This window comes from Pogonomyrmex barbatus, unplaced genomic scaffold (genome assembly GCF_055798465.1).
Source record: "Pogonomyrmex barbatus isolate J1 unplaced genomic scaffold, ASM5579846v1 scaffold8, whole genome shotgun sequence".
Taxonomy (NCBI): domain Eukaryota; kingdom Metazoa; phylum Arthropoda; class Insecta; order Hymenoptera; family Formicidae; genus Pogonomyrmex; species Pogonomyrmex barbatus.
The window spans coordinates 4188178-4212429 of record NW_028297182.1 but is presented as its reverse complement, the minus strand read 5'-3'; the positions used below and the strand labels follow the sequence as shown (position 1 = coordinate 4212429).

General features: G+C 36.7%; 2 protein-coding genes and 1 long non-coding RNA gene across 4 annotated transcripts; 1 reads left to right on the top strand and 2 right to left on the bottom strand.

The window, feature by feature from the left end:
- Positions 1–1164: 1164 nt before the first annotated feature.
- Hsc70-3 (heat shock protein 70 cognate 3) lies at positions 1165–6402 on the top strand. The gene is made up of 6 exons (XM_089083827.1): positions 1165–1456; positions 2965–3117; positions 3232–3652; positions 3853–4218; positions 4328–4731; positions 4841–6402. Exons 1-6 carry the CDS (start codon positions 1179–1181, stop codon positions 5493–5495), a joined length of 2277 nt encoding a protein of 758 aa, XP_088939953.1. The 5' UTR covers positions 1165–1178; the 3' UTR covers positions 5496–6402.
- Positions 6403–6787: 385 nt separating this feature from the next.
- On the bottom strand, positions 6788–16891 carry LOC105424149 (RNA-binding protein RO60). 2 transcript variants are annotated; one of them, XM_011634237.3, is made up of 9 exons: positions 16763–16891; positions 15467–15679; positions 15016–15373; positions 14442–14668; positions 13995–14200; positions 13789–13909; positions 13149–13555; positions 12842–12998; positions 6788–12727 (listed from the first exon to the last, which is right to left on the bottom strand). In XM_011634237.3, the coding sequence occupies exons 2-8, from the start codon at positions 15659–15661 to the stop codon at positions 12869–12871; spliced, it is 1644 nt and encodes a 547-aa protein (XP_011632539.2). In that variant the 5' UTR covers positions 15662–15679; positions 16763–16891; the 3' UTR covers positions 6788–12727; positions 12842–12868. The 2 variants fall into 2 exon arrangements, with proteins under 2 accessions (XP_011632539.2, XP_011632540.2); XM_011634238.3 differs by having other exon boundaries at positions 15467–15664; positions 16763–16888.
- Positions 16892–17573: 682 nt separating this feature from the next.
- LOC112552401 (uncharacterized) lies at positions 17574–20920 on the bottom strand. Its single transcript, XR_016141024.1, has 2 exons — positions 18088–20920; positions 17574–17924 (listed from the first exon to the last, which is right to left on the bottom strand). It is a non-coding gene; the product is annotated as an uncharacterized LOC112552401 (long non-coding RNA).
- Between the last annotated feature and the right edge of the window lie 3332 nt (positions 20921–24252).

Here is a 24252-nt window from a genome sequence, read left to right as displayed (position 1 = left end):
TGATAAATATTAACTAATAATAATATAAACTTGTTTTTAAACATGTGAATGTTTGAAAAAGCAAGTTGCATAATGCACAGTTTTATTACATGTTTTTTACACCGGGGTTCTCAGCGATCTTTCACGCCCCTGTGAAGGTGATGCAATTTATCAAACACAGCTGTATCTACTATTGATGCTCCGATTCAGCTCGTGGGCAAGCTGAATCCTGATGCAATTCTTCTTAAATTAAAAATGAACTAAAAATGGACTAAAAATGAAACTAATAGAATTCTTTTATTTGCTTAATTCGATGTTCTCGATTCGTTCAAATCATAATTTTCCTTTATCGAGATGTACAATAAATAATATTTCATCGAAAATGCATAATGAACGATTATTTCATCGAAAATATTCTTTCATTGAATGAAATTTTTCAATAAGAATTTCATATTTTTATCTCGAAGAGAAATAAAGATATATCTTTTTCTTAAAACAAACCGTTAATCAGGAATAATATATAACATGCAACTGATAGATTAATGCAATACATGCTGCACTTTCCGTAAAAAGTTACATTCTCTACTAAACAAGAATTGCTACCTTATAGACATCTAAAATTCACATTTATAAAAATATGGTTCACTCGAAAATAGTCACATGAGGCAGCGAAAAAAATAAACCTCACATAAATCTGATCAACTTTGCTCGTTTTTGAATATTTTTATTTATTTTTTTCAAAAAAATCTCTATATATCCTTAAATAGTAAATTAGAAAAACAGAGTAACAATAATATACAATATGTTATTAACAGTAGTAACTTTTTATCGGGATGAAAAGAACACCCCCATATGATCGTTTACATAAAAAAAAAAATCACATGATTATTCCCTAGCTATAAACGCCAAAAATATCGACGATTTCTCTTAGACAAAACGACGTGACAGCAGTTGACAACTTGTCAACGTGCATCGGCATAAACATAAGCTTCTCAGCGACACAAAAACACATGTTAACACATTTCTTTCGAGATGTCCCGCGGTTATGGGCGAGCATCATGGGCGCGATAATTATGTGGTTCCGCCCCTGGCGCATCCCTCGACGTCCACTGGTACGGCGTCCACGTGTTCCACCTGCCGTATCTAATCGGCCGGTCGCGAATCCCGGTGGCGCGTAAAGGCTCTGGAAGTAGACGGTCATGACGTGGGCCAACGAGCCGCGGCCAACTGTATGCTCGCACGGCCAATCGGCGCCGCCGTCTTCCTACGTGGCCGCCTACGTCCCGCCAATCCGCGCCGGCCACGATGTAACACTCCCGTTAATATCCCGGGTCCGAGTCCAGTGTCGATGTCAGTCGTCGTTTTACCGTTCGTCTCGATTGGGAGAGCCAGGAATAGCGTCAGGACACATTCGTGAGAAGCGCGTGCGAGAGAGAAAGAAGGAAACGTTCCGTGGGAGCCGAGACACATCCAGCTGGTGAGTGAACAACCCGCCCGTTGTATGATATCCCGGGTGTGTGCCGGACAACGCCGACGTTCCGCACCGTCGAGGCGCCGCCGTGCTCCGAATTCTGTCGCACTGGAATTCGATCGTTCCCGCGAGAGACTTCCCGTTCTCCCCGGGGACTCTAACTCTCCGTTCCACGTCATCCTCGCTGTCAATCCCAGGCCTGTCAGTCGCAGTCGATCTGGATTAACGGCGATCTTCTCGTTATTATCCTCACGTCCATCCCGCCGCGCGTTCAGTTCGCTAACGGACGGTGCGATATACTCTTTTTTTTTTATCCTTTTAAATTCGTATCTGCCGACGAGGGCGGCTCTCTGCCACGTCTGATCGCCTCGGTTCGTCCGTTACGAGTCAGATGAGGTCGTGTCTCGCGGAAATTCCCGCGTGTTTCGCGTGATGCATTGGCTTCTGATATTCGCGGCGAATTGATTGATTTCGAGCGTCTCCGGCTCAACGTCGGATTTCTAGAATCATCTCTTCGATGACGTGTGACTCGCTTATCGAGCACGGAACTCACTCGGCTCGCGAATCTAATTGTGCTCATAGAAATTGAAGTCTTTCGTAATTTATCGTTATTTTTCTAGAACGATTCGAGGCGCATCATGCATCATAAAAAACGTTGTAAAAATTCGCGGACCGTCCTCTCGGTCAGATTGAACGTACCGATTCGTATGTAAAGACATACAATTTAAATATACGATATAACGATCGTACAAGAAAGTATATTTCCATCTTGCAAGCAGCACTTTATTCTACAACTTATCTTCGTGACTGATTTAGTCTCTTATATATACGGAGTGTCCCAGACTTTGCACATAGAATGCACAGGCACGATTCTCTGTGGCAGAAGTGACTTTTGCGCTTGGAAAAATTTTGTCCGTTTTTTTTTTTTTTTTTTAAATAAGAACAATCTAAAGTGAGCAGTCTAGAACGAGCAAGCGATCTTTTTTTAAAATGATAAATGTCACGCATGGTTGCTATGAAGCTTTTAGAGAAGTAATAGAGCGGTGCACAGCACACGTCGCTCTTAATTCATGCGCTCGTTCGTTGGCTTTAAATTGTTCTCATTTGAAAATTATTACGCAATTTTGTCGGAGGAAAAAGTTGTTTTTTCTGGCGAAGAAAATTGCATCATGCATTTCATGTCACGAAATTTTGGACATTCTGTATTTTTCTATTGAGAAAATGAAAAAGATTATTATATGCGAATTATAAATGTACGTTGATTTAAAATTCATGCATGATTAATTTGATATTATATTTACTAATTAATAATTGATATCTGAACATAGATAGACGTTAATTGAATTACATATAAATATAAAAAAAAATCATAAAAAATTAATAAAAATATTCATAATTAATATACATATTACATTTACATATTACATTTATAAAAAAAAGCATTTATAATGTAAATTATTTTATGAAAATCTTATTTCGATGCATTAATTTTGTTATTATTGATAATTGATTAGGTGGAATTCTTACAAAGTATACGCAAACATGAAGGGAGTTATAGCTCTACTATTAGTGGGACTGCTCTCAGTCGCCACGATTGCGAAGGAAGACAAGGAGAAGGAAGATATTGGTACAGTGATAGGAATTGATCTGGGTACAACTTATTCTTGGTTAGTACATATGACATTATAGTATATATGATGATAATGCATTATAAAGAATGGCAGCAGACAATGATTCAACTTTTTTTATAAGCAAATAACTAAATGATACTTATTTTTCAGTGTTGGTGTTTATAAGAACGGTCGCGTAGAAATCATCGCCAACGATCAGGGTAACCGAATCACGCCATCATATGTGGCGTTCACCAATGACGGCGAGCGTTTGATTGGTGACGCCGCCAAGAATCAACTGACGACAAATCCAGAGAATACCGTGTTTGACGCCAAGCGGCTCATCGGCCGCGAGTGGTCGGATCCTACTGTGCAACATGATGTGAAATTCTTCCCGTTCCCTGTTATCGAGAAAAACAACAAGCCGCATATCAAGGTCGAGACTAGCCAGGGTGAGAAAATCTTCGCACCTGAAGAGATCTCGGCTATGGTGTTGGGCAAGATGAAGGAAACTGCCGAGGCATATCTCGGCAAGAAGGTCACTCATGCGGTGGTTACCGTGCCAGCTTACTTCAACGACGCACAGAGACAGGTAAGATTCGTGATAAGTTTGACATTTTATCTTTTGTCCAAAAAGATTGCATTTTCAAAGTGCAAAAGTATTGAATGACACAACATGAATATTGGAGTCTCAAATTAATATTCCGTTTGATGAATCTTTTATATCGTTAAAAAAATCGTTATACTAAATTAATTTTATTACGTTCTCAATTGTAATATTTTTTTATATAGGCGACCAAAGATGCTGGAACAATTTCTGGTCTGGTTGTAATGAGAATTATCAATGAGCCGACTGCCGCTGCGATCGCTTACGGTTTAGATAAAAAAGATGGCGAGAAGAACGTGCTAGTGTTTGACCTGGGCGGCGGCACTTTCGATGTCAGTTTGCTTACCATTGACAACGGTGTGTTTGAGGTTGTCGCTACTAACGGTGACACTCATTTGGGAGGTGAAGATTTTGATCAGCGTGTGATGGATCACTTTATCAAACTGTATAAGAAGAAGAAGGGCAAGGATATCCGCAAAGACAACCGAGCTGTGCAGAAATTGCGTCGTGAAGTAGAAAAAGCCAAGCGAGCGCTCAGTGCTAGTCATCAAGTATGTATACTTTTTTTTGCATATTTTATTTTGGTCTTTAAAATATTTTGTCTTTTTTATATTATATATTTATAGTTTTTCATCAATCTAATCTGTTAAAATATTTCAGGTCAGGATCGAAATTGAATCGTTCTTCGAAGGTGAAGACTTCTCCGAGACCTTGACTCGTGCCAAATTCGAGGAGCTGAATATGGATCTCTTCCGTAGTACTTTAAAGCCTGTGCAAAAGGTCTTGGAGGATTCTGATATGAGCAAGAAAGATGTAGACGAGATCGTTTTAGTCGGTGGCTCAACCAGAATCCCGAAAGTTCAACAATTGGTTAAGGAATTCTTTGGCGGCAAGGAACCGTCACGAGGCATCAATCCTGATGAAGCTGTTGCTTATGGTGCTGCTGTACAAGCTGGTGTACTTTCTGGAGAACAAGACACTGATGCTATTGTACTTCTCGATGTTAATCCTCTCACTATGGGTATCGAAACTGTCGGAGGTGTGATGACCAAACTCATTCCAAGGTAAATACGAAAAATATTTTTTAAGATTATTATTAAATCTATGAATCATTTAATTAAATCATCAAATTTATGGGAATCTTTGCAATAAATTTTTTATTTATCTGCGTAGGAACACAGTTATTCCCACGAAGAAATCTCAGATCTTCTCCACGGCATCTGACAGCCAACACACCGTGACTATTCAGGTGTACGAGGGCGAGCGTCCAATGACCAAAGATAACCATCTGCTTGGAAAGTTTGATCTGACTGGCATCCCACCGGCGCCACGTGGCATACCGCAAATTGAAGTAACCTTTGAAATCGATGCCAACGGTATTCTACAGGTATCGGCCGAAGACAAAGGCACCGGTAATCGCGAGAAGATCGTTATTACAAACGATCAGAATCGTTTGACACCTGACGACATCGAGCGAATGATTAAGGACGCAGAGAAGTTTGCTGATGATGACAAGAAGCTCAAGGAACGTGTGGAGGCGCGCAATGATCTCGAATCGTACGCCTACTCGTTAAAGAACCAGTTGGCAGATAAGGAGAAACTTGGCTCGAAAGTGAGCGACGCGGACAAGGCTACGATGGAGGAGGCTATCGAGGAAAAGATCAAATGGCTGGAGGACAATCAGGACACTGAACCGGAGGAATACAAGAAACAGAAGAAGGAGCTCACCGACATTGTTCAGCCGATCATCGCTAAGCTTTACCAAGGCGCGGGTGGTGGTGTTCCACCCACCGGTGGCGAGGAAGAAGACATCAGAGATGAACTTTAACTGCAAATTAGCGACCCGCTCGCTTCGGTTCGCGGTTTAGACTGATTACTCGCCTTCCGAGCAAATACTTTACAGAAGTGTTGAAATACATTTTACGAAGCTGAGCGAGGTATACTCGTGAGATCAACCATGTTCTCGCCGTACGTTTAGCTGAAAGTGGCTGTCTGGTTCTAAGTTTTACTTAGATAATATGTAGTATATACTATCTATTAATTTTAAGGCTTAGGTTAAGGAAAGCGTTTGAAGCTAAATGTGCAGTGGGAATACAAGTCTTCATCATAAATCTTACGTACATTAAGAAAAGTATGAGAAAATACTAATATCGAATTTTTAAAGAGATCGTAGATGTTTCAACGTAGATGCGTGGATAATAGTCGTTTGAAAACTTCGTTTTATCGTAGTTTATTCGATCACCAGACTTGTTCAACAAGTCTTGTATTATGACGTTGCCAATATAGTAAAGAAATCGCACTACAATTGTCAATCGCAATTCTGTATCGTGTTTGCCGAGAAGGAAATTTTCTTGACCTCGATGGAGGAGCTGGCGAGAGAAAAAAAGGCCGGGAGAGTGACATTTCCGACACTATGCTCGTTTCTCTTCCCGCGACACACACATACTGACTCCACTGCGTCGTTAATTTATTTTGAATTGTTTTGTATGTTTTCCCACTAAGTGTAATAATCGGTTAATCGCGGGGCTAAGCGCGTTAAAGGTTTATTCGTGAGTATACGCATGTATGACTGAATGAGAGAGTGAATGGGATGCGCGAACACGCGTCGGACTTGTGTAACTCGTATACTGCCAGCGAGTTGCCTCGTACTGTGTACAATGTAGCTGTGTCTACGTGTGTGAGTGCAACATGTATATCAATACCGCAAGAATAAAGATTTTTTCAGTAAACCGTAACTTCTATCGGGATATCTTGTGAGATTTTCGATCTTCCGCATCCCAAAATCGATCTACCTATAGATCCTGAGACTCGATACATAAGTAAACAACACGAATATGAGGAAGAAACGTCGTAAAAACTTCCAAATAACGCCCAAATAATGCCTTTACATGCCTTTGAAACGTTCTTTAAAAACTTGATATCGCTTGGCTACGCAAGTGTTTACAATTTTTTTTTAAAACATATACACAGAGTCTTCTAGATAGAAACTAGTGTCCAAATCGAGTAAGAACGAGATCAAATCTGTTAAATGATATCAATTTGAAATTAATCGAGATTTATAATTCTAATTTATATATTAATTAATAATCTCTTCTATACGTTGACAGTCATGACAGGAGATTGTTTCGAGAAAATTTATTTAAGGATTCAGTTAATATCGTAACAAAAACAGCACGGAATTTGTAGACATAATCAATTCCCTATATCTTAATTCGCCTATTGTGTACCGAAATACAACTGTTAACAGACACGATGACAATAACATAATTCGCTCTTTCATGAAACGTTAATTTGTTCAGAGCAATTTGATCGCTGGGCTTACGCAATGGGCTTCACAAATTTACTTAGGTATAAAAATAATATCGAAATCGCGCGATAGGTGTTTCCCGCGCGTATATAGGATGAGAAATTTATAGGCTGCGTTAGAAAAGTTTCACGATGTCGAATTACAATAAAATAAAACTTCGAAAGAATTATTGTTAATTTATAGTCTATATCTTATTTCTTTTTGGTGAATATTGAGAGATAACACTTTTCTTTCGAGTAGTATCTGATATCGAAGAATTATCGTTCCAGATATTTCACACCGCAAAAAGCGAATGCTTCTGATTATTAATAAAATTATAATCAATTATAAACGTGTAATTAATAATTAAAGATAATTATTATAACATTATTTGGCCACGTTTTGTTACATATTTTCATTTCTGCTCTGAAAACTCGTAAAATGGAAGATTTTAAGAGCTAGACTGACTTTTATACAGTTTAAAATAAAAATTTTGTAATTTATGTAAAAATGAAGGACGGTAAGTAATTTTTCCAATTTCGCTCCGTTTCGAAACTTCCCTCACGCAGCTCGTACGCGATAAATTTTTTTTACTTTCCGCAGATTCCGATGTACCATAAGTTACTGAGTAATATATCGCTTTACGAATGTAGTCTATGTGTAATAATACTATTCTTAAAAGAAAAACGCTGAGAAATCAATTCGCAGCGGCAATAATTTCGAGCGCTGCGATTGGCACGTAGGAATCTAGAGAAGAAGAGTATTGAGATTTTCGAAAGATTTATCCCCTGTGTCGTACCGATCCCCTTCACAGCGCGAGAAGGAACGCGTGTTGGTCACAACATCAATTTTGACTAAAAAAATGCTTACGTTAAAGGCATAAGATTTCGAGGGGATCGCAATGCACACCGAGATGCTCTTAAAAATCTCGAGACTCTCCCAGATGCCTACGTACAAAACGTAAAAGAAAACCATCGAACAGGTAGCAGCGAGTGAACGGTATTATTTGCCTGTGAATCGATCCATCTCGTTTTTGCAGGATTTCCGTATGTAAAAAGATAAGGCCAAAAGATAGGCATTCAGTGCGTGAATCACGAACCAGAAGGACAACTTTTGTTTTCGTCGTAACTCGCAGAGTTAGTACAATTCGCTTTTGCTATTTTACACTGAGAATAAGTAACGAGGTATTTCATTGCGGTTTGTACATGTAGAATTGAATATCGTTCCGTTCTTCGATTTCCCTTTTTTCTTCTTTCTTTCTTTTTTTTTTTTTTTGTATTTTTGGCATTTGCATCGAAAAACTTCGAACAACGGGCATTGAGCATTTTCCTTTTTGTCTAGTTTCTTATTAGATCGTTGAAGCGACAATGTACTAATTATGGAATTATAAGTTTTGTTTCGTGTATATAATCCTAAGGAATATGGCGCTATTTCGTACTTATGTATACATAGTCAAGCGTAAGTCTGCATACGACTGAGATAAAAATGCGGAAAAAAGAACGTTAAAAATAATGGAAGTCCTTCGGTTGACTGTATAATATCGTCCGTATCGTATCAAATTATTATTTTTCTCCCAGAAGAAAAAAAGATCCGTGTGTACACGTAATGAGGCAATCGAGACGAGACGAATGGCTCCCGAATGTCGGAAGTACACAAGGAATACATCGATCTTATAATTAATCGCAAATGACACTTCTTTTTTTTTTCTTTTTTTTCCTTTTTTTTCCTTCAGTAATCAAGACACGAATGCTGGCGGAAATGCCACTAATAGAAACAAAGTATCTATACGATCCTTAGTCCTATACAGATTTGCGATTAACCGACATTTGCTCCGAGACGGTCAATAATGCGTGTCCAGCGGCGCGTAAAATACTATAAGTATCGGATAGATATCGTTCGTGCTTCCTGGTCGAAATCAACAGGTCAGTCCGGAACCTCGGAGAATCGTCTTCGGCAAGGAAGCTAATTTGTCCCCCTCCCCCCTCCCTCTCTCGATATCGCGAAGTGCAAGAATGTAGCGCGACCGAGACGCGGCACTTGGTGTCTCTCGATTCCCCGTTACATCCCTTTTGTTTTCCATTTTTAATAACTACATAATGCGGAATTTTCTATTTTTTTCCTCTCTTCCTTACGCGGTAAATATCGTCATCTTCTTCTTTTTTTTTTTTTTCTTCTAGCATGAACACATTCAACATATTGTTTCTTTCCTCTTGTTTAACTATACAGCACATCCTGAAATCAATGGACTGCGAAATAACAGCGTGGAGAAGTGATTCTCTTCAGATTCTAGCTATACTGTTTTTCTCTTTCTCTCTCTCTCTCTTTTTTTTTTTGCTTTTCTTTTCCATTTTCTCCCTCGTGTGCCAGTCTATATCATATTTCGGACGTATATATTCTTATGATATAATAGTATTAATGAATACATATATATCTGCGTGCACCACGAGCGGAAAGGATTCCGATTTTAGATTTACCTCTCGAATCTCGTGATCCTCGATCCTATTTATAACACACATTACAGCTAAATTTATTATAATTAATATAATTTTCGCGTAATACTATGCGATTAAACTGGAGGTCTGCTTGTACTATAATAAGATGTGATTGCTATCAGAGATTGAGATTTTAGAATTAAATTGGTCGACTCTCTTGTAAACGTCTGTAAAAAAGAGCTCTTAGACGAAGTGCGGGAATCCTCCCCGGTCGCAATGCGCTTTCATACATATACAAATATGTTGTAATGCCTACTTGCTAATGCCAATGAGTACATTGAGCTACTATGTATATGATAGTATATATATACTCTTAAATTCTCGTTTAGTAATTAGACATTTCGTTTCTGAAAGAAATTTTTCGCTTTCACATCAAAAGTTTTTTTTTTTCTTCGTAAAAAATTGCGCTAGAAACTTCTTTTCCCCCTAAGACTGAATGATTTAGACACGAGATGTGTGCAGTAAGTGTATACATAATTTTTCTAAACGCGCGAATGCTCGCCAAAACACAAAGTACGAATAGGAATACAATTCAGCGTAAAAGATACTGACTACTCCCGATAAATTATATAAATTTATACAAAACTCTCTGCGGGACGTTGCGCAACCAAGATTAACAACAATTCGTGTGGATTTCCACTTGAAACATCACCTTTAAAGATAAACTTATGCATAATACGTATTACAGTTTCTTGCCAAATCACAAGCGTAATTTTGCTTGAAATTTCTATATGGAAAATTAAAATATATTTTGATCACTATATACAACAAGGTTTTCTGAAATATATATGCCTTTTGATAAATACAGAACCAATCTCTCTCATCTTTTTTTTTTCAAAAATTTTAATTTTAATTTAATTAACTCTCTTAATGATTTACTGGATAAACCTTCCTTGATAACTAATAATAAGGTTGAACTTTCTTTTTTTCTAATTTGTTAAAAGCCTGACTTTAATTTGTAATATTAACTAGTTTGACTTTATTTTCATCAGGAGCGAAATGCAGATTGCTTAAAGAATAATCTATTTATATACCCTTTTCGGAACACTGTCTATTGAAATAGAATTCACATTGGCAACTTTCGATCCGCAGATTATCAAGAGATAGCTGCAAAGAACAGGTGAATAGTTAAGCACTTAGTTCAAATTTGTTTCGAAGACCTGAGAATTCATCCACGCTGTACTTTTTAGCAAATTTGTGTATGAAGAAGGTATTTGCTTCCGTGGTCTCATAGGCGAAACGAGGGAAAAACCCGAGAACGATAATCCGCAAATCGAAAGCTTACATTTCTTTTTTCTCGAGATATGATACAAAATTTTTAACAAAAAAATTTACGCGCTAACTCGCGCAGAGACTAATTCAACAAATATCAATTGCGGTGCGCTTCTGGCCGCGTCACTTAAATACCATTTTCCTAGTTTGAACAACAACAATGTATCTCGTATCACAGTATTATTCAGTAGTGTATTTAGTATTTGTCTCACGTTCACTTTGGATATGGCAAATATGAGATAGTAACAGTAAAATTATACTAATGTAAGTCTATAACTCTTTGGGGCTAAATGCATATCACAGTGGGAAAATTTTCAACGTTCCTATGTTCACCGTCTTCTACAACTTCCGCTTTCTTCTTTCTTTTTTTGTCTTTTTTTTTTACTTATTTTAGATTATTTAACCGTCCAGAAGCGCACCGGTTCCAGAAGCGTGTCACTTTTTTCAATAAGGTCACGTTATCTATACGCGTTTTAGTTTAGAGTTTACGAAGAAGCATCACCGCCAACCAGAAACAAGCAAGCAATATAATATTAGAGTAAGATTTCTTTTTTTAGCATTAATCAAAAAATGCACCGTATGTTACTTGAGATACGCATTTCCGTATCCGCTATGCAGTCTTATCCTAACTTTTCGCTGCGTAATGCTACTGAAACGCTGCTACTGAAACATAGGACTATTGAATTGTACTTCTTTTTTCCTAGTTTTCAAAACAAGATCGTCACAGTTGCATATAAAACTTTGAATTTTCAAGCTTTTGTAAAAACAATTATTTTGGAAACTAAGTGATTTATTACAGGTTGTTCCCATAAATATAAAAAATTAAGTAGTGTTTAACTTGGAGCTATCTAAAATTTAAACGATTTTCTGCATCTTTTTATATAAACTAGAGAACGTTAATTTTAATATTTATAACAGAGGCTTAATTAATTCTTTGCAAATCACACTTTTATTGCAAAGACGCAGCTACAAGAGTTTCATAACTTTTCAGTAGATTACGATAACGAGTTAAGAACTCGTATGCAATCTGCATAAGCCTGAAACAATTGATTTATAGGAACAACCTCTAATCCATATTATTTATTTATATTTATATAGATCTCAAATAAAAAATTTCTCTTTTGAAACTTTAAAGCACTAATCAAACATCCAATAACTTTAAATATTTTAACCAAATCATGCTTAAATATGATATATAAAATTTTAAAATTTTTGTATATTATTAGAATAAAAATTTAAAGATAGAAAAGAGAGATTGTAATTAAATATATATCTAAGAAATTAACATAAAATTGAGATTTTATGTGCAACAGTAATAAAAAATAATTCATAACTAATAATGATATTGTTTAAATAATCGGATCGCCACGATACTGTGATAATGTTTGCTAAAAATAAAATTGCCAAGTTTCAAAAATTGCATCGTTAAAAATCCGAATAGCAGTAAAGGGATACCTGATCCTTACGCCGTTTAACAAAAAAGAAAATAAAATAAAAATAAAAGAGGGAAATGCTCTTTCCTAATGCTAAGAACATGTAGTAAATCAATATTACTATTGACCAATTACAGTGCACGTCCATTTTTCTCGAACGTTTCGTTTTTTCCCTATCGTTTTATCCCTATTCGCAGTATATTTTAAAAAGTATACTATCTCTGTCCTTAAAAAAATTAATGGATAGCAAAATTAAATAATTTGATTCAGTCATGGATGTGCAAACAAGTCGACGTTCAAAACTGATGAAAGAGGCTATAAAGTCTGAACTCCGAAATTCGGCACTTTTAAGTAATCTCTGAAAACTCTTTTCGTAACTTTCCTCTTCAAAACTTCACTTATGACTTATGTCGTTAGTTCGCTGGCTAGTCAAACTCAATTTTGAAGAAAAATTCATATTCTTCGCTTTCTAAACTGCTTTTTCACTTTCATATATGGAAATATATTTCAAGACGATAAATTTTTTTCTTGATCAATCGTTTGTGACTTCTTAAAGAAACAGATTTTGAAGAGTCTCCTGCAAAAATACAATATAAGTGTTAGATGATTATATCACACACATGCACACGCCATACATACAACACAACATATACAATCATGTGTAATTATCTTTTAAATTAATACTATTTACCAATAGAAATCCAACTCATGTTCATATCTAAAATAAACCTTGAACGAATGCCTGGATGACTTTCGGTACAGTAGCATCGAAACCATTGATCGTCAAGAAATACCGGTCATAAAATTTTCGATATGGTGAGGAACAGCATAGAGCGCAAGTGATTAATCTATAAAAAAACAAAAAAAAACCAATTTTATACTTTCCAGGTATATTAATTTTGTAAAATTAGAGCAATCATAATATATAACAATTATTTCTTTCCCTTCAAAAACATGCTTTTTTAATTTATAAAATTTAGTAATAAATAAAAACGTACCTTGCATGTGGAATTTTCAGTTCTGTTTTATATGATATCAGATTTTCCTGGCATTCAATATATTTTGGATATATTTGATCTATTACATTGATTAAGACATCGTATTTTTCCGACTGCTTTTTGGCCCATAAGATTGGCTTATTCATATTGATGGTTCTTTCTAAAGGTATTGCCTTTAAAACTTTTAAAATATCTTCGAAGGAATTCGTTTTATTGACCTCCAGTTTAATAATTTCATTGTTTTCAAATGTCACTACATCAACGTTCTCCTCAGAACGTAAAAGTAACATTATAATTAAACTGGCCGTCTCGATGCCGGTCATATTACCATTCTGCCAAGTGCGTCCTTCCATGTTCTTGTGGGTGCTGATTGTCACTAAGTAGCGCAAATTCGTGGATTGTACATTCTGTAAATAATCACGATAATGAAAACAAATAAATTGAATATCTATTTCTTTAAAACAATGTACTCGTTAGTTTTATTAATTTTTATATTACTATAAAATGTTTTAACAGGTTGCAAAATCATAACTAAATAAACCAAACATTTATTTTAATCATAAAAGAATTTTAACAAATTTTTTAATATAGAACTAGTAAAACTTTATAATCATTAAGATAATATAAAAAATTAGCTTACCTTAAATGACAGAAGGAATGCCGTATTTAAAGCATCTATTATTTTGTCATTTGGTTTATATGGTGGTGGCAGAGTTTTTTTTGCTAGCTCTCGAACTTTTCGTTTTTCATAGGTCAGAGATCTTAAAAATGCACATTTATTAATAATAATCTAAAGTAATTTAAATCATACAGAACACTATTGAAAATTGTAATTTGCATACTTACTTTCCGGAACACTGATAATTTTTCAGAGTAATAAAAACTAACGCCGGATGAACCTCACTGCACACTATATTTTCCTCATTAGTAAGTTGGTCCTTTACTTTTTCAACTGCTGGTTCATCCGAAACGAGAAAACCAAGATTGTGAATCCTTTGTAGATTGTTTAGAAGCATAATAACATCCATTGACGATATCAATGAATTCCAAATCTAATTACAAATAATAAAATGTTCTATCAGTCCATTTGAATTAATTCTTAATCTATTTTTTTAATGCTATTCATAATAAGAAAAATGCTTTTTAGCTGTAATTAATTTTTTAAAAAATTTTTCAAATTTTTTATTTGAAAAATTAATGAGAGATATTGCATTTTTAATAATTTTAAAATTTACTAGTTATTATGCAATTTTTAAAGAAAAATTAACAAAAAATTGTGTGTTTGCATTTTACCTCCTTGGATCTCAGCAAATGCCCAGGTACATGATCTAGTGATAATTCATACATTTCCAACATGCTGGCAGCTTGACATTCATCTTCGCAATGTTTGAAGCTTTCAACGTTTTCTATGTATTTCAATATTAACTTAATATCAGAATCTTCAGTTAGATGATTCTCTTCCAATTCTGCTTTGGTTTTTTCCATGCCGTGTATTATATATTTCAGTATTATTTTACTCGCTATTAAATAATTAATAGTCTAAGTAACATTTCAACTAATAGTTACAGTTATTAAATAACGAATCCTACTATGTAATAATAAAGATTATTTTATTATTACTATGTCTATTAAATTCTCTGAAAGTTATGTAATTATTAATTTTAAATTATTTTTAAATTATTTTAAAAATAATTTTCATATATACATATTCATTAGTATTATTCTGGACTCTATTTTAATCACATCAATTATAAATATATATAACAATATAAGTAAAGAAATCAACATTAGATTTAATAAAAAAAAAATAAAAAAATAAAAAAGTAAATTTGTACTTTCTTCATAAATCATGGGTTTATCTGATCACCTGGAGAATTGCCTAGAGGATGAGCCAATTTGAGAATATCTTTATGCTTCCAACCATATCTGCTTCTATATCTCATAACACATTTTACAAAATCCAACGGTTCCTTAGAAAGGTACCAATTATTAATAGCTTTTCTCAGGCCCTGGCCCCATCCTTGCGTAACGAAATTTAATTCATTCTCACGGCATAATTTAGAGGCAAATTTAACAAATAGAATGAAATTTGGGGTAGATGCACAGATTGTTTTTACACTTTTGTATGCTGCCTGGCGCAATACCTCACTTTTATTTTGTCTGCAGCAAACAGCAAGAGCAAATACTAAAGCCTCTGGATGTGTAATCAATTTGCCCTCAAATGCCTACAAACAGCCCCATTTTAAGATATTTTAAAAATAGACATTATGGCAAACAAACTTTTATATAATTTATCAGTGGTATAGATGTATATTTACCTTTGTGATCAATTCAAGGGGTACCAATTCTTTCTCTTTTTCTTCAGCAAGTTCTTCTATGGATCGAACATTTCTGACAATGAAATAATCATGGGCAAACCAATATCCAGGCTGATAATTGGGATATTCTTTTCCAATATATAGATATCGTAACAAACGTAACTCAGGGTCATTGCAATTGCCTACTGTTGCCATTTCCTAATAACAATATGCCTAAAATAATTGAGGCTATAAGTTACAAAGAATATAAATATTAAGAAAAAAATTCAATCAGCAGTCAGTTGATAATTTCAAAAACAATTAGAATATGAAATAGCTATTGACTGATGCTTTTATTCTTTATGATATTTTTTCAGTAAACAAAAGTCTATTATTTGTGAGTCTTCAATTTAATTGTTTTAAAAATAACAGCTGTTGTTTTGTTTATCTATAATGTATTATCTATAAGTGTTTATTGAATTTTCCAAATATAATTGCATCTCATAAAAATATAAAATATTTGATAAAAATTATAAATAAATATGAAATATATATTTCAGACATAAGATACATGTACAAGATAAATACAAAACATATAGTATAAATCAAATCACGTGGCAAGGTGAGCTTAAAAATAGACCGGATTGAATATAATATAAGTTCGAAAGGAGAGAGATAAAAGTAACAGAAGAGTCCGCCTATATTGAACAATAGCTACAGAAATTTTATTGAGAGATATATCAAGTGTCATTATCAATCATACGAGGCAACAAGATGTTTTCCGCTTAACGAAAGTTTGAACCTTTTGATTTGGACCACAACAAACAATCGTTTTTCATACGTTTTTTTATCTGACAATGTACGTTTAATTCCGTTTAAATATCTCCTCTAAAAACGCGCATTATTCCGCATTATTTACACGAGCCGTTAACTAGATCACGAATTGCAGATGCATCTCGCTCATATACACGCAACGCGACACACATACAAAGCGTATATGCAACCAGGCATCGTGCACCATGCCACCATGCACGCGCATGAGCGCGGATTCCTTCGCGAGGATCGCGCATATCACCTGACTACCGCATAAGGTAACGTGGAAATGCACACGGGAGGCGATGCGACCGCACGCATCTCGCGTTGCACACGCACATACGTACGCATGCACACACGTACGTATGCACACACGTCGTACGTACGCATACACATACGGACGCGCATACGTCGCAAAGTTAGCACAGAGTCAAAGGGTGCCCTTCGCGAGGGACGCGAGGACGCGATTGTCTCTTCTCACCCATTTCTCGTCCAGCAATTTACCTTGCGTTAACGTGGACCGACGTGCGAAACGATCATGCACCAGCGAAACGGGGTCTGACGGCGACGACGTTCGCGCGACGTTCAACGACGTGCGAGAGCGCATTGACGCACGAAGCGACGCTTAGCGGCGACAGCCCGCGTCATGTCTGTCACGTAGTTCAAACTCGACGACGCTAGGTGGCGCCACGCGGACAATTCAGCAGGCCGGAGAGAGAACAAAGGAAATATATATTTATCTATTACGAGTTAAATCAAGGCTATAGGGGGCATTTATATATCAAAAAAACGTAAGATGTAAAAGTTAAACAGGAAGCAGATTTACATTACAATCGGCCGGGAATTTTAAAATGATTTTACGTTTTCGATAATTTTCAATTCGCTTGGCCATTTCGCTCGCTGTGAGAATTGTGCCGTTTCTCCGTGTGTGCTACTAGCTTGAGTTTAAAGAATCAATGTAAGCAATAAATTTGTAACACATAGGCGGGACTTGTTTCTAGTGTCATTTTCATGCTCCAATAGCACGTATTATTCTGAAAATGTTCAGAGGATATCTAAAAAAAAAAATTCTGCATTCTTTACATATTTGAGATATATATTGTTATATAAAAATACTGAAAATGTATTTGTACGTTGAAGATTTTTATTATTTAAAGAATACGAATACATATATGAATCTGTATATATATATATATATATATATATATTTTTTTTTTCAGATATATTTATTATTATGTTAAAATAACAATCGCAGTACAAATTAAATTAAGGCTAGGAATACATAAAAAAAATAGGCAATAAAAGAAAAAAAATATTTATTAGAAAAAAAATATTTATTAGGAAAAAGGAAATACTACATATTTAGTATATTTTTCGTATCATGTGGTTCAGAGAGAATATACGTAATCTACTTTTACAATACTCCTTCGACACTTAAAATCTACCATCAGTGTTGTATCAGAGTATATATCTGTTCGATAAAAAAACGAGGGCCGAAAAAGAAGATTCTCTTCCTTCTTTTTTTCTTCTTCCCCCTTTTGCTCTCTCTTTCCCTTCCTTTCATAGCCCTTTTTTTCCTCTCAACTTTTCTCTTTCTCTCTCTTTCCCAATCTTTTCCTCCCTTTCTCTCTCACTTGTCCCTCTCTTTTTCTCTTTCTAGCTAGAACTAAAGAAAACATTTTCTTTCAAAGCATTAAGGATGCAGTTATATGACGTGATTATGCGAGTCTCATATTAATCGAAACGAATATAACAAAGTCGTAAATTAACAATTAAAGAAAATGCTGTCAAGCAATTTAGTCGATTAAGAATACAAAGCTATTTCTTACTTTGTCGAACGATTACGTCATGTTGCATTGACGAAACTATCGCAAAGGTTCTTCATCGGTTCTTCACTCTATTCGTTTTATGTTGGCCTTTAAATGCGCGAAGCGTGAAAACGAGCAAAACAATTTTCCCCTTACATATGCTTCCCCTTTATCATTATGACTAAGATCAATTGCATAAAGATCGAGATAAGTTTAATGAATATAGATAGACGATTCCGACGGTCGATCGATCAGAATTATCATGTCGCTATATATATATAAACCGGTATCATTATATTTATATACCTTCTAATCTCGTATTCAGCACGCAAGAAAATGTGTTATCTCCAATCAATTAATTCTAATATTTCGGAATTTAATTGAACGCGCCTCGATCACTTTTAGCGAGACAAGGTCGTGTACGTGCGATCTCCAGAATGTGTTTTTTAACTCCTTCATCCCCAATCTCACGCGCCGATAACACAATCAAGGATGACGTAAATTCTTGCAGAGTTGCTTTCCGACAGGAATTAATTGTTATGCACGAAAGAAATCGATTAAATTATTAAAAGCAATATCACAAAACTACGTCATTCTCTTCGCATATACAGATCACTCGCGTGTCTCGAATGCCAGGCAGCGACAATTACAAATCTATAAAATGCATGGATCAGTTCCATAAAAGGATTGATTCTCAATCATGTTGCATTGTTGTGTTATAGAATGCTGGGCGTGCAAAGCAGATTAAAAATAAATTTGTAGGACGCGAATTTATTTAGGTCAGTTAATAGGTCAATATAAAATGGCCGTGAAACATATATTAACAGTACGGATTTTTTCTCCTGTTAAATCGCGCTAAATTGTCCGTCGTTCCTCTCATTGTTTTTCTTTCTGCCATCGGATGATTCGATGATAGAGTCCAACGCGCGCGCGCGCGCGCGCACGCGCACGGTACGTAAAAAGAATCTATAAAAGTACAAACGTATAGTCATATATACGCGGCGAACCACTTTATCGCTGAAAAAAATCTCGCGTGACGCATGCGTATGCTTGTGTGCGCGCGTGTGTGTATGTCGAACGGTTGTGTGTACGCGTGAGATTTTACGAGCGCATATATTTGTGGACAATATTTTTCTCGCTGCAGCGCAGCGATTCTTTGCGCTTCTCTTGATCTTTTCGTCTTTTTTCCCGATTGCATTTTTCCTCCCTCACTTCTTTCCATTAATATCGCGGGTTTCTCGAGCCGCGAATGATTTATCGCGATGACATTCGGATCATCGTGGATTATATAAATAATTTTGTAGTTTCATTTTGTAGTTTGATGTTTGTATGCATTCTCTATTCATTCTTCTCTGCTCCCGTTCGCTTCGTTCTTCACCCCCGACGATCATCATTCCATTCTGATCCCATTGGTTCTGAATTCGAACAGTCTATCAGGCTATCATTTATCTTTTATCTGAGTAATACACTTTTTTTCATATCTCTCGAAGCGAATAAAAAGTAAACAAGCTGAAGTAAAAATAGAAATTTCTACTTGAATTAATTCGCAAAATCGTAAAATTCGTCAGCCGACGTGCTTGAAAATCGCGTAAATTTAATAACTCGTGTAACCATCGGAAGCTCATAAATGATTTTCTACTGAATCTCGATCCGAATGTATTTTTTATCCTCTATAAAATGCATTTTTTTTATTTTTGATATTTTATTTTTTAACCATGTTATATGAAGAATTTTAATATAGAGTTTTGCTAAGATAACACGAATTTTTGCTCTAACATATCAAAATTAAAAAAATTTATAGATGAATTCATGATTTCTAATCAGAATTTCAATTAATCCGCTTAGTAAAAAATCTTAAAATATCACAAAAAAGCTATTTTTTGTATATTAAATCTCAATTATTTTGAAAATCTGACATGCTGAAAAAATTTGGCTTGTAGCATCGTTTTCGGCAAAAATCTATAAGAAGCATCTTGTCTGATTCGAAATAATTAAAAAAAATATTTTTTTTGTAAATTAGTGTTATTCAACGCGAATCGTCATATGTACATTATCATTTACAAATTTCCCAACACTGTACAAAATAAAACACACATTCCTGCGTATTTTTTCTCTTTTTTTATCTTGGCAACATAACTAGAATGATTTGCCCTTTTTTAATTGCAAAATAAGAAAAATATCTGTCACGAAGTGATATGCTGCTGAAAAAAACTTGCAATTTTATTTCATTTTGCTTCGAAGGCTGTTCGGATATTTATGTATTGCAGCATTGCGCGCGTAGATGTATATGTTTCTTAAAAACCGAGCCAGTCGCTTTTGCATTCGCGTGATCACGTGTGCGTGCGCACGCGCGCACCTAAAAGCGCTAAACTAGAGAGCCGGTTTTGCATTATTCGCGCTTCCGCACACAGCTGAAAGTTTCTCGTAATTGTTACCATTGAGAGGCGAGGCACGGAGGGGACAGCCCCTTCGTCGCTCCCCTCGTTGTCAACCGAGATAGAACCGGTGGAGATGGGGAGGGAGGACAGAGGGGGAACTCGGTACACGCATACGTACATACGTATTGTACTACGGACGAGCGTCTTTCGGCTCGCGTGGCCATGCGTGAAGTCAGCCCCAAACGTGAGTTTCACTCCGCTCGTTACGCGTATTTATAACTTCGCCGGTCACACGCGTTACAAACGGCGCGGCGGTTCGCGCGCGCGATATTATCGATTTTTCTAGATCTCTCCGAGCACTGGAACACGATTACGCCGCGATTATGCACACACGTACGCGCGGGCGTGCGTTGTGTATATGCGCGCGCGCACGCTCGCGAGTTATGTAACGCGCGGCCGCGTTCACGTCGCGCGTTTCTATTAATGTCACTAATCGGCCGAGTATTAATCACCGCTACTCGCATATATCGGACGGTTCGCCCGTGACGGATATCCAGGCCCGGAGTGTCCATCTCCTTTGTGCGCGCGAGCGCTCATTTGGTCGTACATATTAGATCACGCTACCGTGTACGCGCGTTTCCTATGGTTTTGAAGATGGTCGAGAGGCTCCATAAGGCCCAAATGCGAAGGTCGTATCTTTTAAGCTTTTAAATAGGCATGAACTTGCATCGACACGCACCCTGCGGTGAAGTCAGAGCCGCAACATCACTTCCCTGAAATTCATCAGAGAGAAAGAGAGAGAGAGAAAGAGAGAGAGAGAAAGAGAGAGAGAGAAAGAGAGAGAGAGAGGGAGAGGAGAGAGGGACATCTTTTCCTGAATATGGGACACGTTTTGCTTAAATTATACAGAACCGTGCGTCTTAAAAATTGTCAAAGAAACAATCAAGAACAATGACAGACATAATAGCGTTTTCGAGAATATCATAATTTGTAAACGTGACACTACATATATATATATATATATATATATATATATATATATATAATATAATACGAGAGGCGTTTTCGTTTTGTGATTTTTGTCCTTCAATTTCTTATAAAGAAATGTGACTTCAAGATTCAGCAAACACTGTGTTATTTCTAATCAACGATAAGACAATATCAACAAACTCTCGTTATCTTTTCTTATGCGTGAACGATAGATTGCGCTGGTATATAAAGATTTCGCTTCTAGACGCTCGCGTCGACGCAGCGCCCTTTTTATTTCCCGTAATTTCTTGGATAATTCGCCGGATTAATGCATTCCGTATGTAGGCGCTCGCCCCGAGGCCGCTCCCGTGTAATTGTATACACCGGCGTAATACTGATCGCACGAGCGCAAAGAAAAAAAAAAAAAAAAAAAAAAGAAAAGAAAGGGAAACAAAAAGACGACGAGAAACTGAGGCTTCACGGTGCATTTTGATGATTACTACCTCTAGTCCCTCGCTTTTTGCCGCCCGAACCGGTTTTTAATAAAATTCAACTCTTCGATTATGTCGTCGGATGTACGATGCAACCGGAGAGCGCATCGCCCGGCGAGGTCCAACAGAGAAAGAGAGAGAGAGAGAGAGAAAGAGAGAAGGAAAACGAATAGGCGAATGAGAGACAAAGAGAAAAAAGGAGAGCGATCGGGCAAGAGAGAGAAAGCGAATGAGCGAGCGAGCGAGCGAATGTCAGAGAGTGAGAAAAAGAGAAACGGAGAAAGAGAGAGAGAGAGAGAGAGAGAGAGAGAGAGAGAGAGAGTCGTGGCACAAACGAGTGAGACAGCGCGAACGTCATGTTATTCGCGATCACGTACTCGCCTCCACGTAAGCGAAACAAAGAGATCGATTGCCCGAGTTGCGGGAAGCGACGACCACAGGTCCCTTTCTCTCTCTCTCTCTCTCTCTCTCTCTCTCTCTCTCTCTCTCTCTTTCTTTCCCGATTTACGGAAACGCGATCCGCTCCTCTCGCGCGACTCGCGAAATTAATGTGTTTTGATTGACGCGTGAATAAGCTAACGCAAAAGTTGATCGCGTTCGCCGGCCGTGGGGGCCGGTCGCGTCTATTATCGAGAGCTTGTTTGCACGAGAACAAGCGATCGCGCGCGGCCACAGATAAAAGCAACGACTTCCGATAGAGATGTTATTCTCCAGAATCTACACAGACGCCTCGTTGTTATTCCGCCGGTCCTGCGCGCTCCGCGGATTGACGAATTTTACGTCCATCTCTACGAATGTAGGATCAACTTTAATCTCAATTTAATTTCTCATCTTTTTCTGATATAGTAAAAAAAAAATTAACTTCCCTTATGTCCATTTCGTGACCGATGTAGATTAACTTCAATCTCGGCTTAATTTACTTTTCATCTTATTTCAGTTCCAAGAATTAGAAAAAAGATAAAGAGTGAATTAACCTGAGAGAGATTAATGTCGATCTACACCGGTGGAAATGAACATTAATAAAATTAAAAAGTAAGGTGAAAAAGTAGATTAAAGTTAATCCACGTTGTGGTGGATGACGTATTCATTTCCCGAGTCCCCTCCGCGGGGACGTGCGGATCCGAATTGCAAATCAATCGTTGCGAGCCCCAGCCTCAAATGAGTGATCGCCCGGATTGTTTTATCTGTCTGATACTCTTCAGCTGATGTCGCTTAAGCCGGCTGTATTTATAAACTTACGATAAGAGAGCGTACATACATCGTCGAGTCTTAAAGATCCGAATACGCGATACGCGCTGGCGTTTACGAGATTCTCAGCGATATGAATATTGGATATTTGTGTGGACAAAATTTCGTTCGACGGATTTTTCGATTCACGGGTCGTTGGGAGCATGGAACTCTCTGAAATTTATAGATCGTCGGGACCTGTCAGGCAGGTTCTCGGGTCTTGCTATCGTTACGGATTCTTAGCAGCGATCTGGTATTGTTGGGGTCCGTGTAGTATTTTGTCCAACCCCTCGGAGTGTCACAGGTGTTCGGTACCGCTCCCCCGCGTTTATTTTACGTTTATTCTCCGTTTATTTCTCGCCGCTTCCTCGCGTGTTCGTCGATCTAAAATTCACTCATCCCCGGAGTTAACAGGAATATCAAAAATAGAGCGGACAAACAGGAAGACTCTATCTATATTATGGAAATTTAATATTGATAGATAATGATTTAATTATTTATTTTGAATGTTAAAAGCATCGAACAACGATATATACTTTTAACATTCAAAATAAATAATTTTCAGTATTACATTGGCCATATTAAATTAGATTTCTATAAGAGAATTTAGAATGCCTTTATCTTGAGTATTCTTAATAGATTGCATCCACAATTTTTAAAATAGAACAAACTCGATAATGCAAGAAAATAATTCTCTTTTCCCTCGTCATACCTTTCTCTTGCCCTTAATCTTCTTACCTATTCCCTTCTCTCTTTCTCTCGCCATTTCCATAATCGCGACGGTTTTCTTTACCGAGAATATAGAGCTTTTACTCTAAATGCATCACGGGCGGATCTATTGTCTGAACGTGACTGTCTTTGTATTAAAACTAACGGTAAGCGTCTGTAAACGGCAAGCGCGCTAATCTTGTAACTCTCGTTACATAAATCCTCCTCTCGCGTGCGACCCAATGTGTCCTCCGGATTATAGACTGATAAATAAAAAATATACTTATCACGTACAACCTATTTGTCGGCGACGAAAAATAATTCTCCTCGAAAGAGCAAACAACATTTTCTCTGTTTCGTAACGTGACGGTGCGACTTACAGATGGAAAAATAAAATGGATAAATCGAAATAA